The 21,334-nt window shown below is 45.9% G+C and overlaps 1 protein-coding gene and 2 non-coding genes across 15 annotated transcripts in view; all 3 read right to left on the bottom strand.

Annotated features, from left to right (window-relative positions):
- Positions 1-2,347: 2,347 nt before the first annotated feature.
- Positions 2,348-21,334, bottom strand: part of PUM1 (pumilio RNA binding family member 1) — a 140,771-nt gene continuing 121,784 nt past the window's right edge. For 10 of the 13 annotated variants that reach the window (XM_045999169.1, XM_045999161.1, XM_045999134.1 and 7 more), the window contains 6 exons: positions 20,780-20,914; positions 17,339-17,476; positions 14,358-14,483; positions 12,928-13,049; positions 7,719-7,911; positions 2,348-4,202 (listed from right to left, as the gene is read on the bottom strand). In XM_045999169.1, the coding sequence (XP_045855125.1) occupies positions 4,071-4,202; positions 7,719-7,911; positions 12,928-13,049; positions 14,358-14,483; positions 17,339-17,476; positions 20,780-20,914 (846 nt within the window). In that variant the 3' untranslated portion in view covers positions 2,348-4,070. The remainder of the gene's footprint in view (positions 4,203-7,718; positions 7,912-12,927; positions 13,050-14,357; positions 14,484-17,338; positions 17,477-20,779; positions 20,915-21,334) is intronic. The other 3 variants (XM_045999178.1, XM_045999144.1, XM_045999151.1) reach the window with 1 other exon arrangement.
- LOC123928729 lies at positions 6,803-6,887 on the bottom strand. The gene has a single exon (XR_006815791.1). It is a non-coding gene; the product is annotated as a small nucleolar RNA SNORD103/SNORD85 (small nucleolar RNA).
- On the bottom strand, positions 19,781-19,865 carry LOC123928719. The gene has a single exon (XR_006815790.1). It is a non-coding gene; the product is annotated as a small nucleolar RNA SNORD103/SNORD85 (small nucleolar RNA).

Genomic DNA, 21,334 nt, shown 5'->3' with positions numbered 1-21,334 from the left:
AGGACTATGAGATGAGTACATACTATGTGTTAAATTTTTTCTGTACCTTTGCACACCTTGGAAACAATTACTACTTAATAAGAATTAAAAATATTTTAGTCGCTGTGTTCTGGAGAAATGACATTTTCCTTCCCTGAGTCTTTGACTTAGGCAGCATATATCTATAAAACATTCGCTGGTTGGAAGAATTAGTAAATGTTAGTTTCTCTTTATTTTTTCTAAAATAAGCATTAGTTTTTAAATTCTAAAAAAAGAGAACAGAACAGAAACTCCCTCCTGCAGAGGGAGGACCCCTCCCTGCCCCATGATGATCCCTGCCCCATGATGCACTGAGGAAACTAGGCCCGGGCCCCCAAAAGACTTGCCTCGGATCCCAGGACTGGGGTGAGGACCTGACAGCTGGTTCACAGCAAGTGACTTTGTACGTGATGGCCAAGGTTGTCAGCTTCACCAAAGCCCACGCGCAGATGCCAGACGAGTGAAACCAAAGGCAGAACGTAGCCCGTCACCACTGTTCACGACGCTCAACTACACAAGCTCACATACTCCCCACAGTCGACCTTTGATACGTAATTTCTGTGACTTCCCTCGCTTTGCACAGAAGGAAACTTGGCCTCAAGAGATGACACGGGATCCGAGGGACTGAGCCCCATGTTTGTCGGACTGAAACACCCCCAGGCCTCCAAGACCCAGGCTTGAACAAGGGAGGGTCATCACATCACCCACCTAGTTGCCTTGCTTGCTACCACTAAGAAACACCAAGACGAAACATTTCACAAACTGCCCTGCCACGAGGAAAAGGGCGAGAGAAGGAAGCGCAGAGCGTGAACATGAAGAGCCTAGGTGGGAAGAAACCCGACTCATGAGCAGATGCCGGTCCGTGCCCTGGACACGCGTCCACCAAGAGTGCCAGCTCACGCACCTCCGGCAGGGCCTCCGATCTTGTGGAAGAGGGAAGGGGGGGGGGGCTCCGACGGGTCATGCTGCCGGCCTAAGGCCACGAAGAGGGTGGGTGGGTACCCGGGACAGAGAACTCCCCGCCTCCAGCTCTGGCTGCTCTGCACACTGCCCCCGCGAGGGTCCCGCACCCAGAAGCGCTCCGCAGCCACGACTTCCCAAGGCGGGGAATGAGACCGCCGCCCCTGTATGTGTTCCCGCCTTCAAGTTTCCAGGGAGGAACTTGGTTTCAGATCAAGTAACACCCTCAGGAACAGTGAGTGGAGGGACCCGCCTTTGAACCTGGTTGGATTCCAGAGCCATGACACCCAGGAGTTGCAAGGCGGTGACAGAGGGCGATGGGTGGGCCCGTGAAGACTACCAGAGAGAGGAACCTCGGGAAGGGCTGGATTTTAGCTACTGTGGCACAGTCAGGTCCTGGACTCGAAACCTGCCTTAGCCCTGCTTCCTTTCCCTCCCTTCATTCCTGGGCCCAGAGCCCGCTAGTGACAGTCCCTTACCTGCGGGAGGGGACAGGGCAAAGCTCCTGTGACTGGCCCTGGGGCTCTGATTGCAGACATGAGGTAGTGCAGGCTCCCATCTGGCCTGTGAACCTATCCTGAACCTATCCTGGAGCTGCCAATACCGATCAGTGTCCGTGGGGCCAAGGTGGCGAAAGCGTGAGTGTCCCCAGACATAGGTGGCAGGCCCGCCTCCATGAGCTAGAGCCTCCTGTACTAAAAAACTGGAAGGGGTCCCCAATCTGAGGGTAATGAGCAAGATGAGCAAACTAAGCTCCTGGGCCAGCCAGGGCCAGGTTCCACGTGTGAACATGGCAAGGCAGGATGAGGGCAGCAGCAGCCCAAACTGAGGACAGGGAAGGGGGCCTCGGGAGGGGAGACTGAGACAGACCGGACAGGAGTCGGAGATGCCTTAGCGACCGCCCACCTCCAAAGATGAGATGCTCCAGAGCACACCAGAGCTGGGAGACATCTGTAACTGACTGGATTCAAACCTAGACCCCAGGCTCACAAGGCAGCAAAGGCCGGAAAGAGCAAATGAAGAGCATCCAACTGGGTCCCGCCACAGGGCACTGACCTGTGGAGGACGCTCCCTGCGACTGATGGGCACACCCTGGGCCCAGGGAGGCAGATGCTCTGATTTTTCAATAGAAGTTGGAAATCTGGACTAACGGTCTTGCTTTTGAAAGCACTAAGCAGGCTGAAGTCAACATCTTTGGGTCAAAATGGACTCCAGAGCTATCGTTCTGCCATCCCAGCCATATTCCAACCCCACTCCGCCCTCCCACCAACAGTAACCAAACAAGCAGGAAAAAGGCACAAAGAAGGAAAGGGCTGTCCTGGGACACTAATGTTAAGGGGGAGAGGAGGAGTTAACATAGAAGCACAAATTCAGATTCCAAAGTTCTGTATTTTTCAAAATAAAGATCACACATTGTTTAGAGACAATCTACACAAGAGTTACAAAAAATAGTTGCCCAGGCATAAGCATACACAGGTTTGTTAATTATACACATATGGTTACAAGTGTGCTTGCAAAAAAGTTCATTGGAAATATACACAAGGCTCTGGAAATGTACACCGTGTAGTGTTACAATTCTATATTCAAACAAGGAAAATTGACAGTATGTTACATTCACTTACAAGTAGACAAAATGCAAAATACAGTTCATCTTCTGTACAAAAAGGAAGGGCAATTCACACTTTACAAGGTGAGAGGGGCTCTGATTGTAAGGAAAGCTAGGGCAGGGCTGAACTTTGCACGTTCTTATGACTGTCACAAAATAAGCAAAACATTACTTTTTTAGGATAAAAAAAAACACTAGTGTGAACTGAATCATCTTGAATAACATTTAGAAAGGATCTTGCTACTGTGGGACTAGGTGACAAATAAAACCAAGCTATTTTTTTCCTTTTTAAACATTTAACTAGGCTGTATAAAGAACATTTATTCCTTCAAAAGAAAAAAAAATTTACTTCTGGTTGAAATTACAATTTACAATATACAACACTATATGCTACGACCATAAAAGGTGTGAATATACACTGAATGCACAGGGCTGGCTAATTCTCTTTTCTTACCAAAAAACGTGTTTATGTTGATTCAAACTTCTCCACATTTACATTACAGGTATACAAATGTACAATTGTACAATCCAAAGTATGTTCGACTACTAGGGTACATTATAGATACAGATTAGACATCAAAACAAGAAAATACTACAAATTTGTATATATGCAAAGTCTACACCAAGTATACACTATATATTTATAGAAGCAAGACCAAAAGCAGAGTTGGATTTTTTTTTTCTCATGCTAAATAATCAGATTTTGCCTTTCAATGTTAACAGAAAAAAATCCAGTAGGCAGTAAACAAATACACCCGCCCGGCCTTGAAAGACATCCTAGGAGCTCACATCTCCTCCTCACAAAGCTGACTACACATCTCCTTCAGCATAATAGTCTCCAAAAAAGGCGATTTTTCAAAGCTTCATAAACTTAATGTCATAAACTGAAGCTTTAGCAACTCTAAAACAATTTTCATTATATATATATATGTATATATATATATATGTTTTATAAACAGTGTTAAATGCCAGTTTGGGGTCATTTAACAAAATTCAAATTTCTCAGGTTTTTTTTGTTTGTTTTTGTTTTTTACTAAAATGAGGAGGTGGGGAAGAGCTATTTGCAAAACTTGCCAGCAAGGCAAAATGGGTTAAAAACCTTTTTTCTTTTTTTTTTTTTTTAACTTTTTTTGTTAAACCAACCACCCTGAAAGTTTCCACACGCGTAATATAGATACAACATGAACAAAATGTGTGGCCTCCCATGTACACTGGTCACCTATGTACAAGTACCCTATACACCAGTAAAACAACAGGGCAATTAGTCAATTAAAAAAAATAATTAGTACATGTTATGCGTAATAAAATTAAACAAATTTACAAAGGCTTTTCCACTTGTGGATTTGATTCCTTTTTTTGGAGGAGCGGGTAATCCTGGAGCAACCATTTACCCATTTCAGCTTCTCTGCGCGAACACTTCTGGTTGCTGGTTGGATTCGCCAGTGGGCCAGTGAGGTCAGTGGGAATGAGGGACAGGGCGACTGCCTCAGATAATACCATTAGGGGGGCCGCAGATGGGCCCTAAGTCAACGCCATTCTTCATGTAGTACTTCTCCAGCTTGGCCAGGATGTGCTTGCCGTAGGTGTACTTGCGCAGAGTGGCGATGTGGGGCCGGATCTGGGGAGAAAGCACAGTGTTACTCTGGCCCGCAAGCCGGCCGCGAGCTGCCAGGCACCAAAGCGTGCACACGAGCCTGTGAGCCCACCAGGCGACACCTTCCCCTGCCAAATTTGGTCAAAGTCCCACCACTCAACAGCCACAGGGAGTGAGCTGAGTGTGTGAAGGAGGAGCCCCTACTCAGCACGCGGACACAGGGCTCCGGAGGCGGCTGGCCACAGACCACTTCCACGTCGGTCCATGGAGCACATGCGTCCTCAGAGACGCCCACACCGTCACTGTACAGCAGCCAGTGCTTTCAGCCCCGCTGGCCCCCTCAAGGCACCTCAGCTCCCCTCAGCAGTGGAGCGGTGCGGGTGGGGGGTTGTTCTTTCTGGTCACCACAGGACCCCGTCCTCTGGTTCACAGAGAATCCTGGAGAATGACTGACAACAATAAAATGACTAGTGTGGGCCGCCTGGGTGGCTCAGCTGGTTAAGCGGCTGCCTTCGGGATCGAGTCCCACATCAGGCTCCCAGCTCCATGAGGAGTCTGCTTCTTCCTCTGACTTCACCCCTCTCATGCTCTCGCTTTCTCTCAAATAAAAATAAATAAAATCTTTAAAAAGAAAAACAAATTTTTATTTTATTTTTGTTTTAGAGATTTTATTTATTTGACAGAGAGTAGGCAGAGAGGCAGGCAGAGAGAGAGGAGGAAGCAGGCTCCCCGCTGAGCAGAGAGCCCAATGTGGGGCTCGATCCCAGGACCCTGAGATCATGACCCGAGTCAAAGGCAGAGGCTTAACCCACTGAGCCACCCCGGTGCCCCTTAAATAAATAAATAAATAAAATGACTAGTGTGGGCCAGGTAGTGTTCACTGAAGCCCTATATGGCAGGTGTGCTCATCCCCATTCTACAGATGCACCCCAGAGGCATGGCTGAGTGGTGTGTACAACACCGCCAGCTACCCAGCACAGGCCCTGGGTCCCACAACGGTGACTCTTCTGCCCTCTCTGCGCCAGTCTGGCCCCCTCCCCCTCTCGTAACCAGGTTCAGCTCACATTCTTCTGTTCTCCAGCCCCTGGGTGGATCCCCATGAAGCACCCTAGACACAAGAGCCCCCCTTTCTCTGCCGGGAGGCTCACATAGCTTTCTCCGGGCCCAGGCTGGGGCGTGGAGCGTGGCGCTCCACGGTTCCACCAACAGCGGAGGACAGTGCGTACCAGCCTGCTCCCCACCCGGATGTGCACTTGCACACTCAAACACACTGGCCACAGACACCAGGGCACATGAACACTCGCCACGCTGAGAGTTCCATGCAGGCCACAATTTCTGTCTAGTCGGTCAGGTCCTCAAAGCAAGGAAGTCCCGAGTAGCTCTAGAAACCACTCCTGCGCCACAGGACACAGGCCCACAGCAGCTACCACGTTCTCACCTACAAGCCCGCATGGGGAACCGTTATAACCCTGGGTCCAATTCCAAGCTGTGTGGCCCACAGCACTCGCCTCACAGCTCCGTAACAAGAATGTGTGATAATGCTATGCTACTATTTGGGGGGCAGTGAGGATGACAGACATCGCCGGTATCTGTGGCATCAGAACGTGAGGTTCAGGATCCCCTGGCTTTTTGGTGACTCTCCTTTTAGAAACACTAATGACATTTACATTCAATTCTTTCACCTCTCTGTCCCCGGGACTGGTGACTACTAGACCCAGCCACTGAACTCTGATCCTTCTCCTTTCCCAGACAAGACGCTAATGACCCTCGTCTCACGCACATGCACCGCTGTTCAACTCCACTTTTTTCTTGATTTGGTGGGAGATGGAAGGAAATCAACCTGCCCCCCGTCTCCTCTTGCTGGAAAGGACACTGCCAGGCAGTTAAAGCTGGAAAACTCAGGGTTTTGGACCTGTGGGACTCTTCTTCCTCTTCCAACTCCCTTCATCAGCCAACTGCTAAGCCCTGTTCTGTCCACTTGTCTTCAGTCCCAGAGCCACCGCCCACCTCTTGGCTTTAAAGCCGCACATCCAGCTTCCTCACTGCCTCCTCTCCTGCTGCCTGCCCTTCTCTAGGTTAGTCATCAGCCAGGACAATCACATGAAACGCAAATGTGACCTGGTCTCATAGGCCCGCCCCCGCCCAGGGAACAGGCCTGACCTCTCCAGACACATGGTCTAGTCTCCTGCTCCTAAGCCTTCATGTTCCATATTCCCTCTGCCTGGAAGGGTTCAGGGCTTTATTCAAATGTCACTCTCTGGGGGAGCCTTCTCCCACATTAGAAGAGAGCCTGACACATGCCCGCACGGCCCTGCCCCACACCTCCCCAGCACGACTGCAGCTCTCCATGTGGGGTACTGTCGTACTCACGGACGCCAGAGCCCTGCTGAGAGGAGGGCTCGCTCTGAGTTTGCACATGAGCACTTGTCAAAGGCAGGACTGAATGCACGGACAGGCGTAAAACTTCTACAGGACTCCAGTATGGCCTCTGCCTTCCCCAGCGTCTTGACACGCGCATCTGCGAGCCTCACAGCTGGAAGGACTCTGGACTCCCCCAGCCTTCAGCGGCCACTGCCAACACCACTGCGGTGCTGTGTTTTGAACTGGAGGCAGTGGGGGCCTCGTCTGGCTCAGAACTTGAGTCCATAACAAAGATTCTCATTACTGAACTTTGTTCTCAGTGAGGGCAAGTGGCTCATCATCACCAGACCGTGCCCAACACCTCCCCTGAGAAGGGCAGAGGGAGTCCAGAGCCCAAAGGCCGAGGGTTCGGGTCGGGAGCAGCTGGGGCTCGAGATGCTGCCTGGCACAAACACAGCGGCAGCGTGCCTGCCCGTGTGTGTGTTTTGCTTCCGGAGCCCAGGGGGCTGTGTGGGAGGGAGGCTGGCTGGACCGGATCTGCGACTGTTCCAGAAGCCATGGGTGGCTTCAGGTGCATTTGGTGTCCGGTTGGTGTCAGCCCCACACACAGCACCGAACAGCTCAGATCTCTGTCTCTCCTCCTCACTCCCCCTCAGCCTGGACTTCCCCTCCCACAGAGCCTCCCGAGAAGCCTCGAGCACGTGCTCTCACGGGCTCACCAGCGCTTTCCACAGCTCTTCCCCACACAGTGCTCTGTGGGCAGGGACCAATTTCGTCATGTCCGTGCTGGTGCCTGGCAGGGGGGGGCACCAGGCCAGGCACTGGGCAGACACTGTCTCAGTGCAAGGTGGTGGAATGAATGAGAGAAAAGGAAGGCAAGCAGGCTGATTTGCTGGACTGAGAAGCTGGTCTCCTAGGAGCAGAAAACCATGCCCTGAGGACCACAGAGGGAAATCCCTCACAAGGATGGGAGTTTCAGACTCTTTCACACTAGTGAGCTACTGAAACATGGAAAGAGTGGCCACTCTAGATAAAAGGAAACAGGAGCACAGCATGAGACCTAGTCCAGTGACAAACTCCACAAAAAGCAGCAAGCTGTCTACTTTCATCTGCATTTCAGAAATGTCAAGAACCTCAGGCCTTATAGACTTTGAGTGAGATCTGCCCACCCTGGCCTACCTTATGCATGACAATCTTCCGCTGGGCTGGCTCGGCCACATCGATCATCTTCTGGACCACGTAGTTGGCATACTGGTCCTTCATCATGGTGTATAAGGCACTGTGGGGACCGTCATTCATGGTGCATACCTCATCGATAAGCACAGCACGCTCCGTACGGGAGGCATGAGTGACACACTTCTCCACAACATTGCTGTAAGGAGACAAATCCAGGGACAACTCTTACAACAAAGACCTTGTTGGGCTGTGTTTGTCTGGCCTCTGTCCTGACTCTCAGTCAGCAGCACAAGAGAGCCTGACATTTTTGGAAGATCTGGTTCTATGAGTCTCCCTCTCTGCCATCTGTGGCTGCCAGTGTGAATGGTGGCTGAGACCAGGTCTCAGGGGACTAACCTGCCCAACGTTCTCACAGCTGAGGGAACAGCCCAGGTAAGTGAAGCGACTCACATACGAGGCTCACGTCTGCTTAGTAAGTTGCACTTGTTAAGGATTATAGTTTCAACATACAACCAAAATCCACAAATCCTCTCCTTTCTCAGTGTACAGAGGTCAGGAACAAGCCTCCCTTATGTCGCTATCTCTAGTGCCAACCACAGAGCGGGACACCCGAAGAGGAGGCCCTGCACACTTAGTCAAGGAAGGTGTGAGCAGGAACCACAGCGCTCACTCAACAGCCTCCTGCTGCGTCTTCAGAGTCTAAGAACAAGAGCCACCCTACAGGTCTGCCAGCTCTGTCCTCTTGGGAACCCGTCACAGTTCTGTCCTCTTGGGAAAGGAAAACAGGAATTGGCTACACTAAATGCGGGCGGGGGGGGGGGGTGTGCAGAAGGGGTGATTAAATTACACATGCCTGTGCTAATGGGTATTTACCATCTCGGAGTGATCAAAAAGCATTACTACTATGCATCTGTGGCTCTGTGGGTTCAAGGAAGTTGTGCGCTGTCAAAGAACAATACATATTATTTGCATTTGTATCACTGGAATCAATAGCCGGCAGACAGGACATCTGGTGGGTCAGCGTCAGTTGAAAGTTGAAGGCTTTCAGAGAGTTCATGACTGGGGGAAGAGCTACTCTGGGTCACGGAACTCTCACAGAGAAAAGGAACTTAAGAGCCCAGACCTAGCTAATGCAGGAAGCTCCTTCATCTGTGACAGTCCTTAAATATGGCCGTTTAGCGTAATCTCATAATCTGGAAGTAATTACTTTCTAGGGCAACCTACCGTATGGGTGAATAGCTCTATGAAACATTCTTTACATACTGAAGCAAAACATCCTCTCCCCTAAAATTTCACCCATTCGACTTAATTTTGCCCTCAGGGACTGAAAAGACACATATACCTACTTCGTTGAGTACCCTAGGGCAGGGACTCTGTACTACTCCTTCCAGAGCCCAGCCCTCCAGATAGTTGAATAGTCCAGTAACTATCACCAGAATAAGTCCCTAACCCGCAAGTTCTTATACCGTAAGAGGAGTTCCATGGAGCTCTCAGTGTTAGCTCACTGCACACACTGAGCTTTTATCTGGAGAACAAAATTCTCCGGGCGCCTGGGTGGCTCAGTTGGTTGAGCGTCCGGCTCTCAGTTTCAGATCAGGTTGTGATCTCAGGGTTGTGGGACTGGGCCCTGCCCTCGGCACGTGGAGTCAGCCTGGGATTCTCCCTCTCCCTCTGCTTCTCCCCGTCATGTGCAAGCTTTCTCTTTGTCTCTCAAATAAACAGATCAGAAAGAAAAAAAAATTCTCAACCTAAAATGTTAAGAACTACTTAACATTGTGATCCTACTAATCCTACTGATCACTTCTTCAACCTTTCTTAAGATAACAGTGTCTGGGGCGCCTGGGTGGCTCAGTCATTACACCTCTGCCTCCAGCTCGGGTCATGATCCCAGGGTCCTGGGATTGAGCCCTACATCAGGCTCCCTGTTCAGGGGGAAGTCTGCTTCTCCCTCTCCCACTCCCCCTGCTTGTGTTCTCTCGCTGTCTTTCTCTGTCAAATACATAAAATCTTAAAAAAAAAAAAAGAGCGAGTGGGCAATACACAGTGTCAAGTCTGGTGAACTGATCAATCAAGTCTAGTTAAGCCAGTAGCCTCCCCTCCTTTGAAAGAGCATCACAGAGAAACTTCTTTGCCCACCTTCCTCCTACAGCACTACGCTACTACAGTACAGTACTACAGTACTGCTCTAGTGTGAGCTCAAAGTGTGGCACTTTGGAAGTTATCTCCTAATAGCCATCAGCTCCTCCCTCAGCAGAAAAGGGACTTAAGATATTACTGATCCTGTTCAGAGAGCACAAAGCCTGTCATGATCTCCAAATGCTCAGGCAAAGAATTCAGCACTTTTTAGGACTGCTTAGCTGGACCATACCTTCGTCCACTCCAGGCCTGCTTCCCCTACAAACTGGTCGGGATTAGAACAGGACTTCCTACTAAACTGGATTGGGGACAGGGCACTCATTCTTCTGGGTACAGGACTCAATCCTCAACACTGACCTGTCTTCCAAGAAAGCAAGCAGGTTACTCAGCTACCACCATGGGATCCCACTTGGCCAAAGACTTCCACCTTAATACATGATCAAGTGTTGTGTCTTTAAAGTTTATTCTAGGCATTCTGAAACTAAGTTCCCAGCCCATTTGTGGGTGGTGAGATCAACTTAGTGATTTGTGACCAGCTTTTTCTTAAAAAAAAAAAAAAAGAAACAGAACAGTAAGTATTAGAATTAATCACGGACAACACAGTTTCAGTTATACGTGTCTGCATGTGCCTGTGTGCGCAAAGTCAATGCAACTTTTACTTTTTACTTTGGGTCACCATCAAAACTGTAAGGAAGTCATTAATCTATTTTATTTCTACTTATCTCAAGGGTATCAGCTCTTTCTTGTATTATCTCTAATCTGTCATTGTTAAGGCCACACAGAGGACTTATTTTTCTATTCCAGAATTTCCATTTTGTTCTTTTTATACCAAAGCTTCTAATTCTCTACTGACATCTTTTCATTCATTACAATTGTATCTTCCTTTACACCTTTCACTATAATTAAAATAAGTGCTTTAAAATCATTCTCTACTAATTAATTCCAACATCGGGGTGGTCTCGAACTAGTTGGGAGTTTTTTCTTTCTTTTTTCTTGACTATATATCTTATCACATTTTTCTGCTTTCTAGACAATGAATGATATGTAGGAGAAACTGAGTTCTGTTACGTTCCCCCAAGGATATTACTTTCCCCATCCCTTTATTTAGTGCAGTGACTTGGCTGAACTCGAACAACAAGCTTTTCCCACGCAAGAGGAATCTCAGTTCAGTTCTTTAAGCCTTCGCCGGCCTGTCTTAAGTTTGTGCCACGCAAATGTGGGTCAGGAGTCAAGCAGGTATTTGGGAAATTTAAATGTGGTCCTTCCCCTCCCTGGTTCTCTTACTTTCTGGAATTTCTGCCCTGTCACTCTGTCACTCTCACTGCCATGGCTGCCCCTAACTCTGCCTTCTGGAGACACTGGAGATTTTTTAATCCAACTTTAGAAGCCCAGAGCAGAATGGGAACTGCCTATAGGCTAAAAGCCAATTAAAACTGGGAAATTTCCTGATTATAGTCAATAATACTACATCACAAAACATCGTTAAGAGACTACATCTTAATGGTGTTCTCAATACACAAAAAAATAATGATTATATGACATGATAAAGATGTTAGCTAATGCTACTGCAGTAATCATACTGCAGTATATGAATGTATCAAACCAACACATTATACATGTCAAACTTACATAATAACATAATTACACAATTACATAATTGACAAACTTATCTGTCAATTATATCTCGATACAACGCAATACAAAAAGAAAAATCAAAAGGGGAAGGGTGGGGAGATTTCCCCAGTGCAATTATGTCCTTCCAAGTATCAATAAGCCTCCCCTCCCCCAAACCCTTCTGGTATCTACCTGTTCTTGGCCACTCTCTTAAACGGCTTAATGCCTTCAGGAAGGTTTTTGGCATTTTGTCCATAATTTATAGTCGTTATCTGTGGGAGGATTAGGCCCAAAGCAGCTACTCAGTCATTACCAGACCACACACAAGTCTATTGTAATATTAATTAATACTTATACCTAAGAGTGAAATATTAAATACAATAAAAAAAAAAAAAGTAAACAGAAGAAAGTGACCCAAGGAAGAATTCTAAGAGATTCTGCCCCTAATTCCCTGGTCCTGCCAAATGTCCAAAAAAAAAAAAAATAAAGGCAATACAAGATCACAGAAACCCTGAAATGGTCAGGATACTGAGACACTGGATCAATGGGTGTTTTTACTTCTCTTCTCTTTCCATGATGCAGTGTTATAAAACTTCAAAACTTAGAGACAGGGGCACCTGGGTGGCTCAGTGGGTTAAAGCCTCTGCCTTCAGCTCGGGTCATAATCCCAGGGTCCTGGGATGGAGCCCCGTGTCGGGCTCTTTGCTCAACAGGGAGCCTGCTTCCTCCTCTCTCTCTGCCTGCTTCTCTGCCTACTTGTGATCTCTGTCTGTCAAATAAATAAATAAAACCTTAAAAAAAAAAAACAACTTAAAGACAATTTAAAAACATCAAGGCTATAGAGTCATACCTGCTTGGCAATACATCCTAAAAACCAAAGAAAAATATTCCCAAAATACAAACTACTATACTGTGTGCTGTAGGATACACACATTCCACTTAGACCATACCGCTAATCCCTTGGAAGGGCCATCAATTTCTCCTCCAACCACTGTTATTATAAGTCACCTAAAACATCTTTCACAATCTGGGGATAACTAGCCCATTTTATTCTTAACCTGGCACAGTATGAAGACTGGAAAAGAGACTCTAAGAATACTGTATACGTAGATACGGTATATGCTGCCTCTTAATTTTGGCACCAGAGAGGAAACTGAGTAAAGAACATTTCACAATTCTGAACAAGTAAGTTAATAAAATGTCCAGTTCACCACAGTTTAAGATTTAAGTTCTTTAGAAACGTAATCCTCAGATTTCACAGTGGAATGAGGAGGCATTAAGGGACCTGCTTTATTTTATACTTTATAATAGAACCATTGGACTTTTTAAGCTGTGTATACCTGGAGAAAAAGAAACATGTAAAAAAGGAAGAGAATGAAAATTTATTCCTTTTCTCTAGCCTTGAAATACTATTTTATCGTCTTGTCTGGAAAATGGAGTCCATGTGATTCAAAGCACACACCTTGCAAATTTGTGCTGACTCAATACAAGTACATTGCCTCGGATTTCTGCTACAATTTTACTTTTATCCTCAGGACGACCATGCTCCAATACATGCTGGATTACATAATTTCCATATTGATCCTGTTTGAGAAACAACAGAAAAAATTTATGTAAAAATGAGTTCTGTGAATTACCTAAATCCTTACATCTAATCACCACCTACCTTCCTTCCTACAGCACCATGATGGTTTCCCTGAATAATAACAAACACTTAAGAACTTTAAAAATGAACAGGGAGTGACAATTTTTCCTTATCATTACAAAAGAGGAACATATTACCAGATGGTGGACTATTTCTCTATATATTTATGCCCAAAGGTCCTATTTAAGTTCTTCTTTCATTAGCTACTAGGCCCAAAAGAGTAGGCCTCCTCTCGTTTAAAAACAAAACAAAAGTAGGGTGCCTGGGTGGCTAAGTTGGTTGGACGACTGCTTTTGGCTCAGGTCACATCCTGGAATCCCAGGGTCGAATCCCACATCGGGCTCCAAGCTCCATGGGAAGTCTGCTTCTCCCTCTGACCTTCTCCCCTCTCATGCTCTCTCTCACTCTCTCTCAAATAAATAAAATCTTAAAAAAACAAAAAATAAAACAAAACAAAAAAAAAAACAAAGAAAGGAAGGCATAGCTGGGAATAAAGAGCTATTTCTCTCTCAAACAGAAGTTTGCCTCTAAGAAAAATGGGAAACAATGTTTATGTCCAACAAAACAGACAATACCTAATTGAATAACATCACAAGCATACAATAGATATATTCACTCATCTAAGGTTTAAAGTACTGGAGAGAATAAATGTACAAATTTATACTTTTAAAAACAAGTGCAAAGCCCAAATGTGTTTGCTTCTGGATGGCAGGATTATGGATGATTTCTTTTGTTCTTACTTTCCGTACTTCCAATTTTTTTCCACAATGAGGATATAATACATTTATAACCTCACACCTCCCACCAAAACAAACAACGAACTCCCAACAAAAGCGCTGCTTCAGTACAATACTACACTTAGAAAGTGTTCTCTTGGTTATTGTGATGGCGGAGAAATGTTTAATGGCAAAAGCAAAAGAAAGTACCAAAGCTAAAAAGAAGCCACCTAGTCCTCTTAGTTCAGTTGAAATGATGAAGCTGAGACCAAGAGAGGTTAAATGGCCTGCCTGTCCGTGACAGAAGGCTGGCAGGCAGCGCCCTCCACTCCAAGGCCAGGGCTCTCTTCATCACCCATATTCCAAAAGCACAAACCAGGACGGTATAAATGAGAACCTGCCCCAAAGCCAATGGGCATTTTAAACACATTAACTCTTCTGGAATGGATACCTGTGCTGAGAAAACACACAAGGTCTGGGCCTGCACGAGCCCACGGGTGTTTGCAGTTACTCTACTGGCAACTCCACTACCTGCACAAGCTGCTCTGTGTGCTGGTGAAGCTCCTCTAAGACAGGGAGTGTCTGCTCAGGGAGACAGTGCTCCAGGATCCTCTGAATCACTCGGCAGCCGTAAGGGTGCGTGGACAAAGCAAATACCTAGGACAGACAACACAAACAACAAAGCCAAGAATGACAGTTGCCACTTTCAATGCCTCAGCGTCGTTCATATCCATTATTCCATTAATCTTCCCAAAGACAGAGAGAAAGTGAGCGATGAGTATCCGAAGAGAGCTCTGCAGCTCCCAGAGGTTTCCACAGTGTGCCTGCCACCGCACAGACAGTAACTGACAAAGCCAGGACAGCATGTTCCAGTCTAACTCAGAAGCACCAAATTATAAATGTGGCACATTTGAGTTCTTGCTACAAATAATGAGGTGTGTGTGTAAACCCATTTCATAACTATCCTAGGAATTTAGAGATGTACATAAATTCAGAGCTGGAAAGGACTTTTCCAAGAAGCCTAGAACGGAAGAGAATTAATCGAGGTCACAAAAAACACACTTTATTTAAAGAGTCCACAGTGTCGAAGAACAGGATTACAAACAGAAAAAGAAAGGGCTGGGATCAAATCCTAAATGCTTTCACTTAACACCATTGCAATCTTCTAAATTTAATTAGGGTGTTTTCCAGCAATAACTAAGAAAAGCTTCCTCTTTTCTTGGGTCTGGAGGAGATAAGAACACAGGCTTCAGCTCTGGACCACCCACTCTCAATTCTGGCCTTCCTAGCGAGAATGACATGAGTAACCTGCACTAAAGTCTGTCATTAAGAATAATCGAGGAGGGGGGGTGGGGTGGGGGGGTGGCGGCACCTGGGTGTCAGCGGGTTAAAGCCTCTGCCTTGGGCTCAGGTCATGATCCCAGGGTCCTCTGATTGAGCCCTGCATCGGGCTCTCTGCTCAGCAGGGAGCCTGCTTCCCCCTCTCTCTCTGCCTGCCTCTCTGCCTACTTGTGATCTCTCTCTCTCTCTCTCTCTCAAATAAATAAATAAATAAATAATCTTAAAAAAAAAGAATAATCACAGGGAGCACCTGGATGGCTCATTTGGTTGAGCGTCTGACTCTTGGTTTCAGCTCAGGTCATGATTTCATGGATCTGCTTGATGATTCTCTCCCTCTGCCCCCTCCCCCCGTGTGCTCACTTGCTCTCTATCTCAAATGAATAAATAAATCTTAAAAAAAAAAAAAAGAATAATCACAGGAATAATAAGAATAACAACAACAGCTCACACTTACTAGATACTGGCCAAGTGTCAGTGCATTTAGTGCTTTTCATGTGTGTTTTTTTTTTTTTTTAATTAATTTATTTGACAGACCACAAGTAGGCAGAGAGGCAGGCAGAGAGAGAGGGGGAAGCAGGCTCCCTGCTGAGCAGAGAGCCCGATGCAGGGCTCGATCCCAGGACCCTGAGATCATGACCTGAGCCGAAGGCAGAGGCTTTAACCCACTGAGCCATCCTTCATGTGGTTTTTAATGCATAGCTTTATGTGTACAACTGTGTACTTCCACAGTATAAAGTATGGTCCTGCTCCGTTTTATAAAAATGTTAAAAACTGGGGCGCCTGGGTGGCTCAGTCACTAAGCGTCTGCCTTCGGCTCAGGACATGATCCCAGGGTCTTGGGATCGAGTCCAACATCGGGCTCCCTGCTCAGCGGGAAGCCTGCTTCCTCCTCTCCTACTCTCTCTGCTTGTGTTCCCTCCCTCACTGTCTCTCTCTGTCAAATAAATAAAATCTTTAAAGAATTTTTTTTTAAATGCTAAAAACTCAGTCTATAATGAATTAACCTATTTCACTCAACATTATGTTTCAAGTATTTACTTCTACTGTGGAGCTTCTGCTGGGCAAGTACCTAATTTGTTACTTAAATATTCGTCTAACCCTGTGCTGACAGACATCTAGATCATTTAGTCTTTCCTAGGAGAGTAAGGCTGCTTCCAATATGTCGAAGTATGTCTCCTAGTATCCACCTAGGCTAGGAATGCCAGGTCGCAGGAAATACGTGTGCTGAACTTTGAAAGACGATACAAAATGATTTTCCAAATGGCTGTGCTAATGTCTATTTCCACTAACAGTGATCAGATCCCACAGTCTTGCCAGGACACAGCGGCCGACCAGCGGGGAACAATGGTCTATTACCTGTGCCCTTATTCTGCATCTTCCTGATTACTAATGGAATCATTCTGTCTTATGTCTACTAGCAATTTGTGTTTCTTTTGTCTGTTAGTGCTTGTGGTCATTTTTGCACTAATTTGTACTGTACTCTTTGATTACAGGAGTTGATTATATATTCGTTATTAATTCTTCAGCAATTTCATCTTGAAAATATTCTCTCCCTTTTGGCAGCTCAGTCCTTTTACTTTCCTTGTTGTCTATTTTGATAAATGTTAAGATCTTATTTTTAAAGTAAACAGATCTACTCTTTTTTCATTAACTCAGAAAACCCAAACAACCCCCCAGTTAGACCCCTTCAATCTCCTTACTGCTGCCGTAACAAGCAAACCTCAAAAACTAAACAACTCTAAAATCCCATTTCAGTCTCAGCTTAGCGGTACACATGACTACACGTAAAAATCTACTTGGTATTTACCATGTTTTCCCTTTTAAAAACAAAAACAAAAAACAATTTCACAGACCCAAGAAGGAGGTGTGTGTTTTACTCTTTATTCCACGTAGCTTAGGAGGGTGTGAAGACAATGTTTTAGGGAAGAGAAATTAATGATAATAGCCAACTAAGGGGCAATTCTGGAAAAATGATATAAGAAAATATCAGCTCTGGAAGCTGGTGCTAAGAGCATAGAGGCTCTTATGACATACAGGTAAACAGGACAAACAAGAGGCTATCTCTGGTGGTGTGGCCACGTGGGGACACCCCGCAAATGCTACCCTATTTTCTGCTCATGGTGGAAACACCCAAACACTTGTTTCCTTTGTTTCCTTCTTAAGTCACTTACCTGCCCCTTAAATGCATCAATGATAAACTGCAAAGACTGGGGCTGCACACATTCGATGCACTTCTGAACCACGTGATTACCATTCTGGTCTTTCACACACTTCAGGACGTGGCCATCTAACTCCCGAACCATCTCGTTCTATTAGAAGACAAAGAAAGAAAAGCACCACCAGAATCACAGCAAGCCAAACACCCGGACAATAAACAGTCTCCTTACCCAACACAAAGCACTAGGCAGGGAATCTATGATGAGGAAGTAGAACCACACAGTTGTGGCACCATGACAACAACACAGCAGCTCCAAATGAGGACAGCAGTGTTTCCATGGATTAGCAAGCTTCCTGTAACAGTAACCTGGGTTTTAAAAAAGTTCTCTAACTTGCAAAAAACCTCAGAGACTTTTTCAAAACGCAGACATCTGTAGAAAGGAATCTATATGATGTACACGGTACTAGAGAATTTCACATATAATTTATCATGTTCTTAACATGACAACCCTGTAAAATATATGTTATTAATAATGAGAAGAGTTGATCTACAGCTAACTATAGGCTAGGCATATCTGTAAGTGCTTAACATGTTATGACTCAGTGAATCCTCGTAACAATCCTATGACCTGGACACAACTATAGATGAGGAAACCAAGGCACAAATTCTTTGGTTTGCTAAAATCACAGACCTATACGGCCAAGATGCAAACCCAAGTGATCTGGTCCCTGTGTGGCAAAATAATGTGGGTGAGTAAAGCACCTGTCAGTCAGCTATATATTATCCTACATACCCTCCACATACATATATAAGGGGGGTGACGGAGACTGAGAGAGGGAGTAAATAAACAGTGTGGCCAAGATTGCAGATAGCCACTGACTCAGATTCTAACCCAGGTCTGGAACTCCAACGTAATCTTTCCAACAGGCCGGTGACAGCTAGGACAGCAGGGACAATACTGTCAGTGAATACAGAAGACCAAACATGGAGCTGGCCAAGTGCATGAGGCTTGTGCGTTTATTCAGGGAATACAGGAAAAGACCAGACACTGGTGCTGTGGGAATGCAAGACTGACCGTGCGAGTGTGTGCAAGCAAGGTAAGAGTGGAGGTGCCAAGGAAAAGAGACGTTGAGATTTCCACTGGACCCCTTCCTTGATGCAGAATATCCGCACCATCGCTGGGCTCTGGCACCTGCTGCCCAATCTCTTTGCCGTATCCCATCCCTGTCTATTCGCTCCCTTGTACTCAGTATGTATTTATGGAAGAAACTACAAGCCACTCCACAATGGTGACATTCATGAGAACGTCTTAAACTTCTGATATGTGGACCAAGACAAAGAAACTAAGAGATTATCCCATTAAAGAAATTCAAGATTATAATACCAGGGACTAAATAAGCTGAAGGCAACCGACTCAGGAAAGTTTCCTAAAGCAATTAATCAAATGTCAGGAAAACATTTATTCTGGAAATATACGTATGGGAATGTTAAGTGGAGAATGCAATATATATAAAAAGAAAGACTGGAACATTTTTAATCAAAATAAAGGAGAGGTGGCTTCCTTGCATATGTTCTGCAGCCCGAAGAGGTTAAAAAGCCCACTTAAAATAGTAATAAACTTCTATCTAGAAAACAGTAAAATATTCATAACAGGAAGAATCATACCAGCCCCGAACAAGGTAGACAAAGAAACCAGACCAGGGAAAAATACACAGGTATGTAGGATAGAAAAGCACACCTCAGGGGAGAGAGAAAGGAACTGAAAAACTACTACAGCGCAGTCGTCTAATCAGAAAAGAGAAAACAGTAAAATCCGAAAAAATGGAGACTAAATCAACAATTTAACACAGAGGGCAGGGGCACCTGGGTGAGCCTCTGCCTTCGGCTCAGGTCATAGTCTCAGGGTCCTGGGATCGAGCCCCACATCAAGCTCTCTGCTTGGCTCTCTCTGCCTGCCTCTCTGCCTACTTGTGATCTCTCTCTCTCTGTCAAATAAATAAATAAAATCTTAAAAAAAAAAAAAAAGAAACTAATATTCCTCTTGCTTTTCTGAGCAAGTGAGCATTATCGTCAAAAAAAGAGAAAGAAACTTCCACGTTCAAAAGAAACGAGAAAATCTAAGAGGAAAAAATTCAACCCTGAAGTTTTCATCCATGAAAAATCCATGGAAAATGAAAACGGATAATGATCTGAACATTAGGGGAAGAAGAGCAGAGGCTCTGGCCGGGCTCCTGACTCCCCACATGGTGGTGGTGTCGCCACGCCAGGCTGCTGCGCTGCCAGTGCTGAGCGCTGATGAACCCTACGGTCTTGCAACAGTTGCCCTCCCCAGCATCTTGACACGCGCATCTGCGAGCCTCACAGCTGGAAGGACTCTGGACTCCCCCAGCCTTCAGCGGCCACTGCCAACACCACTGCGGTGCTGTGTTTTGAACTGGAGGCGGTGGGGGCCTCGTCTGGCTCAGAACTTGAGTCCATAACAAAGATTCTCATTACTGAACTTTGTTCTCAGTGAGGGCAAGTGGCTCATCATCACCAGACCGTGCCCAACACCTCCCCTGAGAAGGGCAGAGGGAGTCCAGAGCCCAAAGGCCGAGGGTTCGGGTCGGGAGCAGCTGGGGCTTGAGATGCTGCCTGGCACAAACACAGCGGCAGCGTGCCTGCCCGTGTGTGTGTTTTGCTTCCGGAGCCCAGGGGGCTGTGTGGGAGGGAGGCTGGCTGGACCGGATCTGCGACTGTTCCAGAAGCCATGGGTGGCTTCAGGTGCATTTGGTGTCCGGTTGGTGTCAGCCCCACACACAGCACCGAACAGCTCAGATCTCTGTCTCTCCTCCTCACTCCCCCTCAGCCTGGACTTCCCCTCCCACAGAGCCTCCCGAGAAGCCTCGAGCACGTGCTCTCACGGGCTCACCAGCGCTTTCCACAGCTCTTCCCCACACAGTGCTCTGTGGGCAGGGACCAATTTCGTCACGTCCGTGCTGGTGCCTGGCAGAGGGGGGGCACCAGGCCAGGCACTGGGCAGACACTGTCTCAGTGCAAGGTGGTGGAATGAATAAGGACGAAGTGGAGGAAAATTATAGGTGGGCGAGATCATCTAAGTTTGATTTGTTGGAGTGGTCAGGTCTAGCATTTCAACCTGCTTTAATTCTTGTCAAACAGAACACCCACCTGTAAAATTGCACTTACTAGACTGGTCAATGAGAAAAGTGTTTGAAATCAACGGCTTTAACATAAGACATTTGATCTACTGTAAATTTACACACTTAATTGCACAGTTCATGCTTGCCATGCACAGAAGGGCAGCCACAAGCACACCCCCCCAAAAAAACCAACAACAACAACAAAAAAAAAACCACCATACAAGAAAACTAAAGACTGACAAATTTACAGGGTTCACTACATGTACCATGGAGAAACATCGAACACGAAGAGAAAAGTTAAAGGGGAAACTTACAATTACCTGCTGGTCTGAGGGAATAAATTCAAGAGCTTTCTGGATAACACGGCAGCCATACATCTGCAGTGCCAGTGATAGGACGTGGCCTCGAATGCGTTCCGCCAAAGCCAGCTTCTGTTCAAGGCTGCCAAACTAGACACAGTGTGTGGGTGAACACCATTATTTAGGTAGTAGGAAAGAAACCAGAGAAAGCAAAGCATCCACTATTCTGTATCAACCACTGGCACAATTTCTTTTAGCCTTGTCACCCTATGATTAATTAACTAAACCTTTTTGTTCAAAAACTTTGTTTTCTCAAGCCAGAATTCTCAACCTCTGACTATAAGGAACCCATTTTATGTTGAAAAACTTCTCACATAACCAACAGAGTAGTTTCACTATTGTATGTTAAAGAAATACGTAATTCCTCAAAACTGCCATTAATTCACTAATGCTAGGAATCTATATTCCCATTAAACATAAGAGCATTTACATTTATTGTAAAAATAGTAATACATGTAGGCAACACTGTTTACTGGAACCTTAGTGAATGTATGGGAAAGCACTTCCTGG

The sequence above is a fragment of the Meles meles genome, chromosome 1, assembly GCF_922984935.1.
Source record: "Meles meles chromosome 1, mMelMel3.1 paternal haplotype, whole genome shotgun sequence".
NCBI classification, from domain to species: Eukaryota; Metazoa; Chordata; class Mammalia; order Carnivora; family Mustelidae; genus Meles; species Meles meles.
Note: the sequence above shows the minus strand (reverse complement) of the source record. Positions and strands in the feature narration are given on the sequence as shown.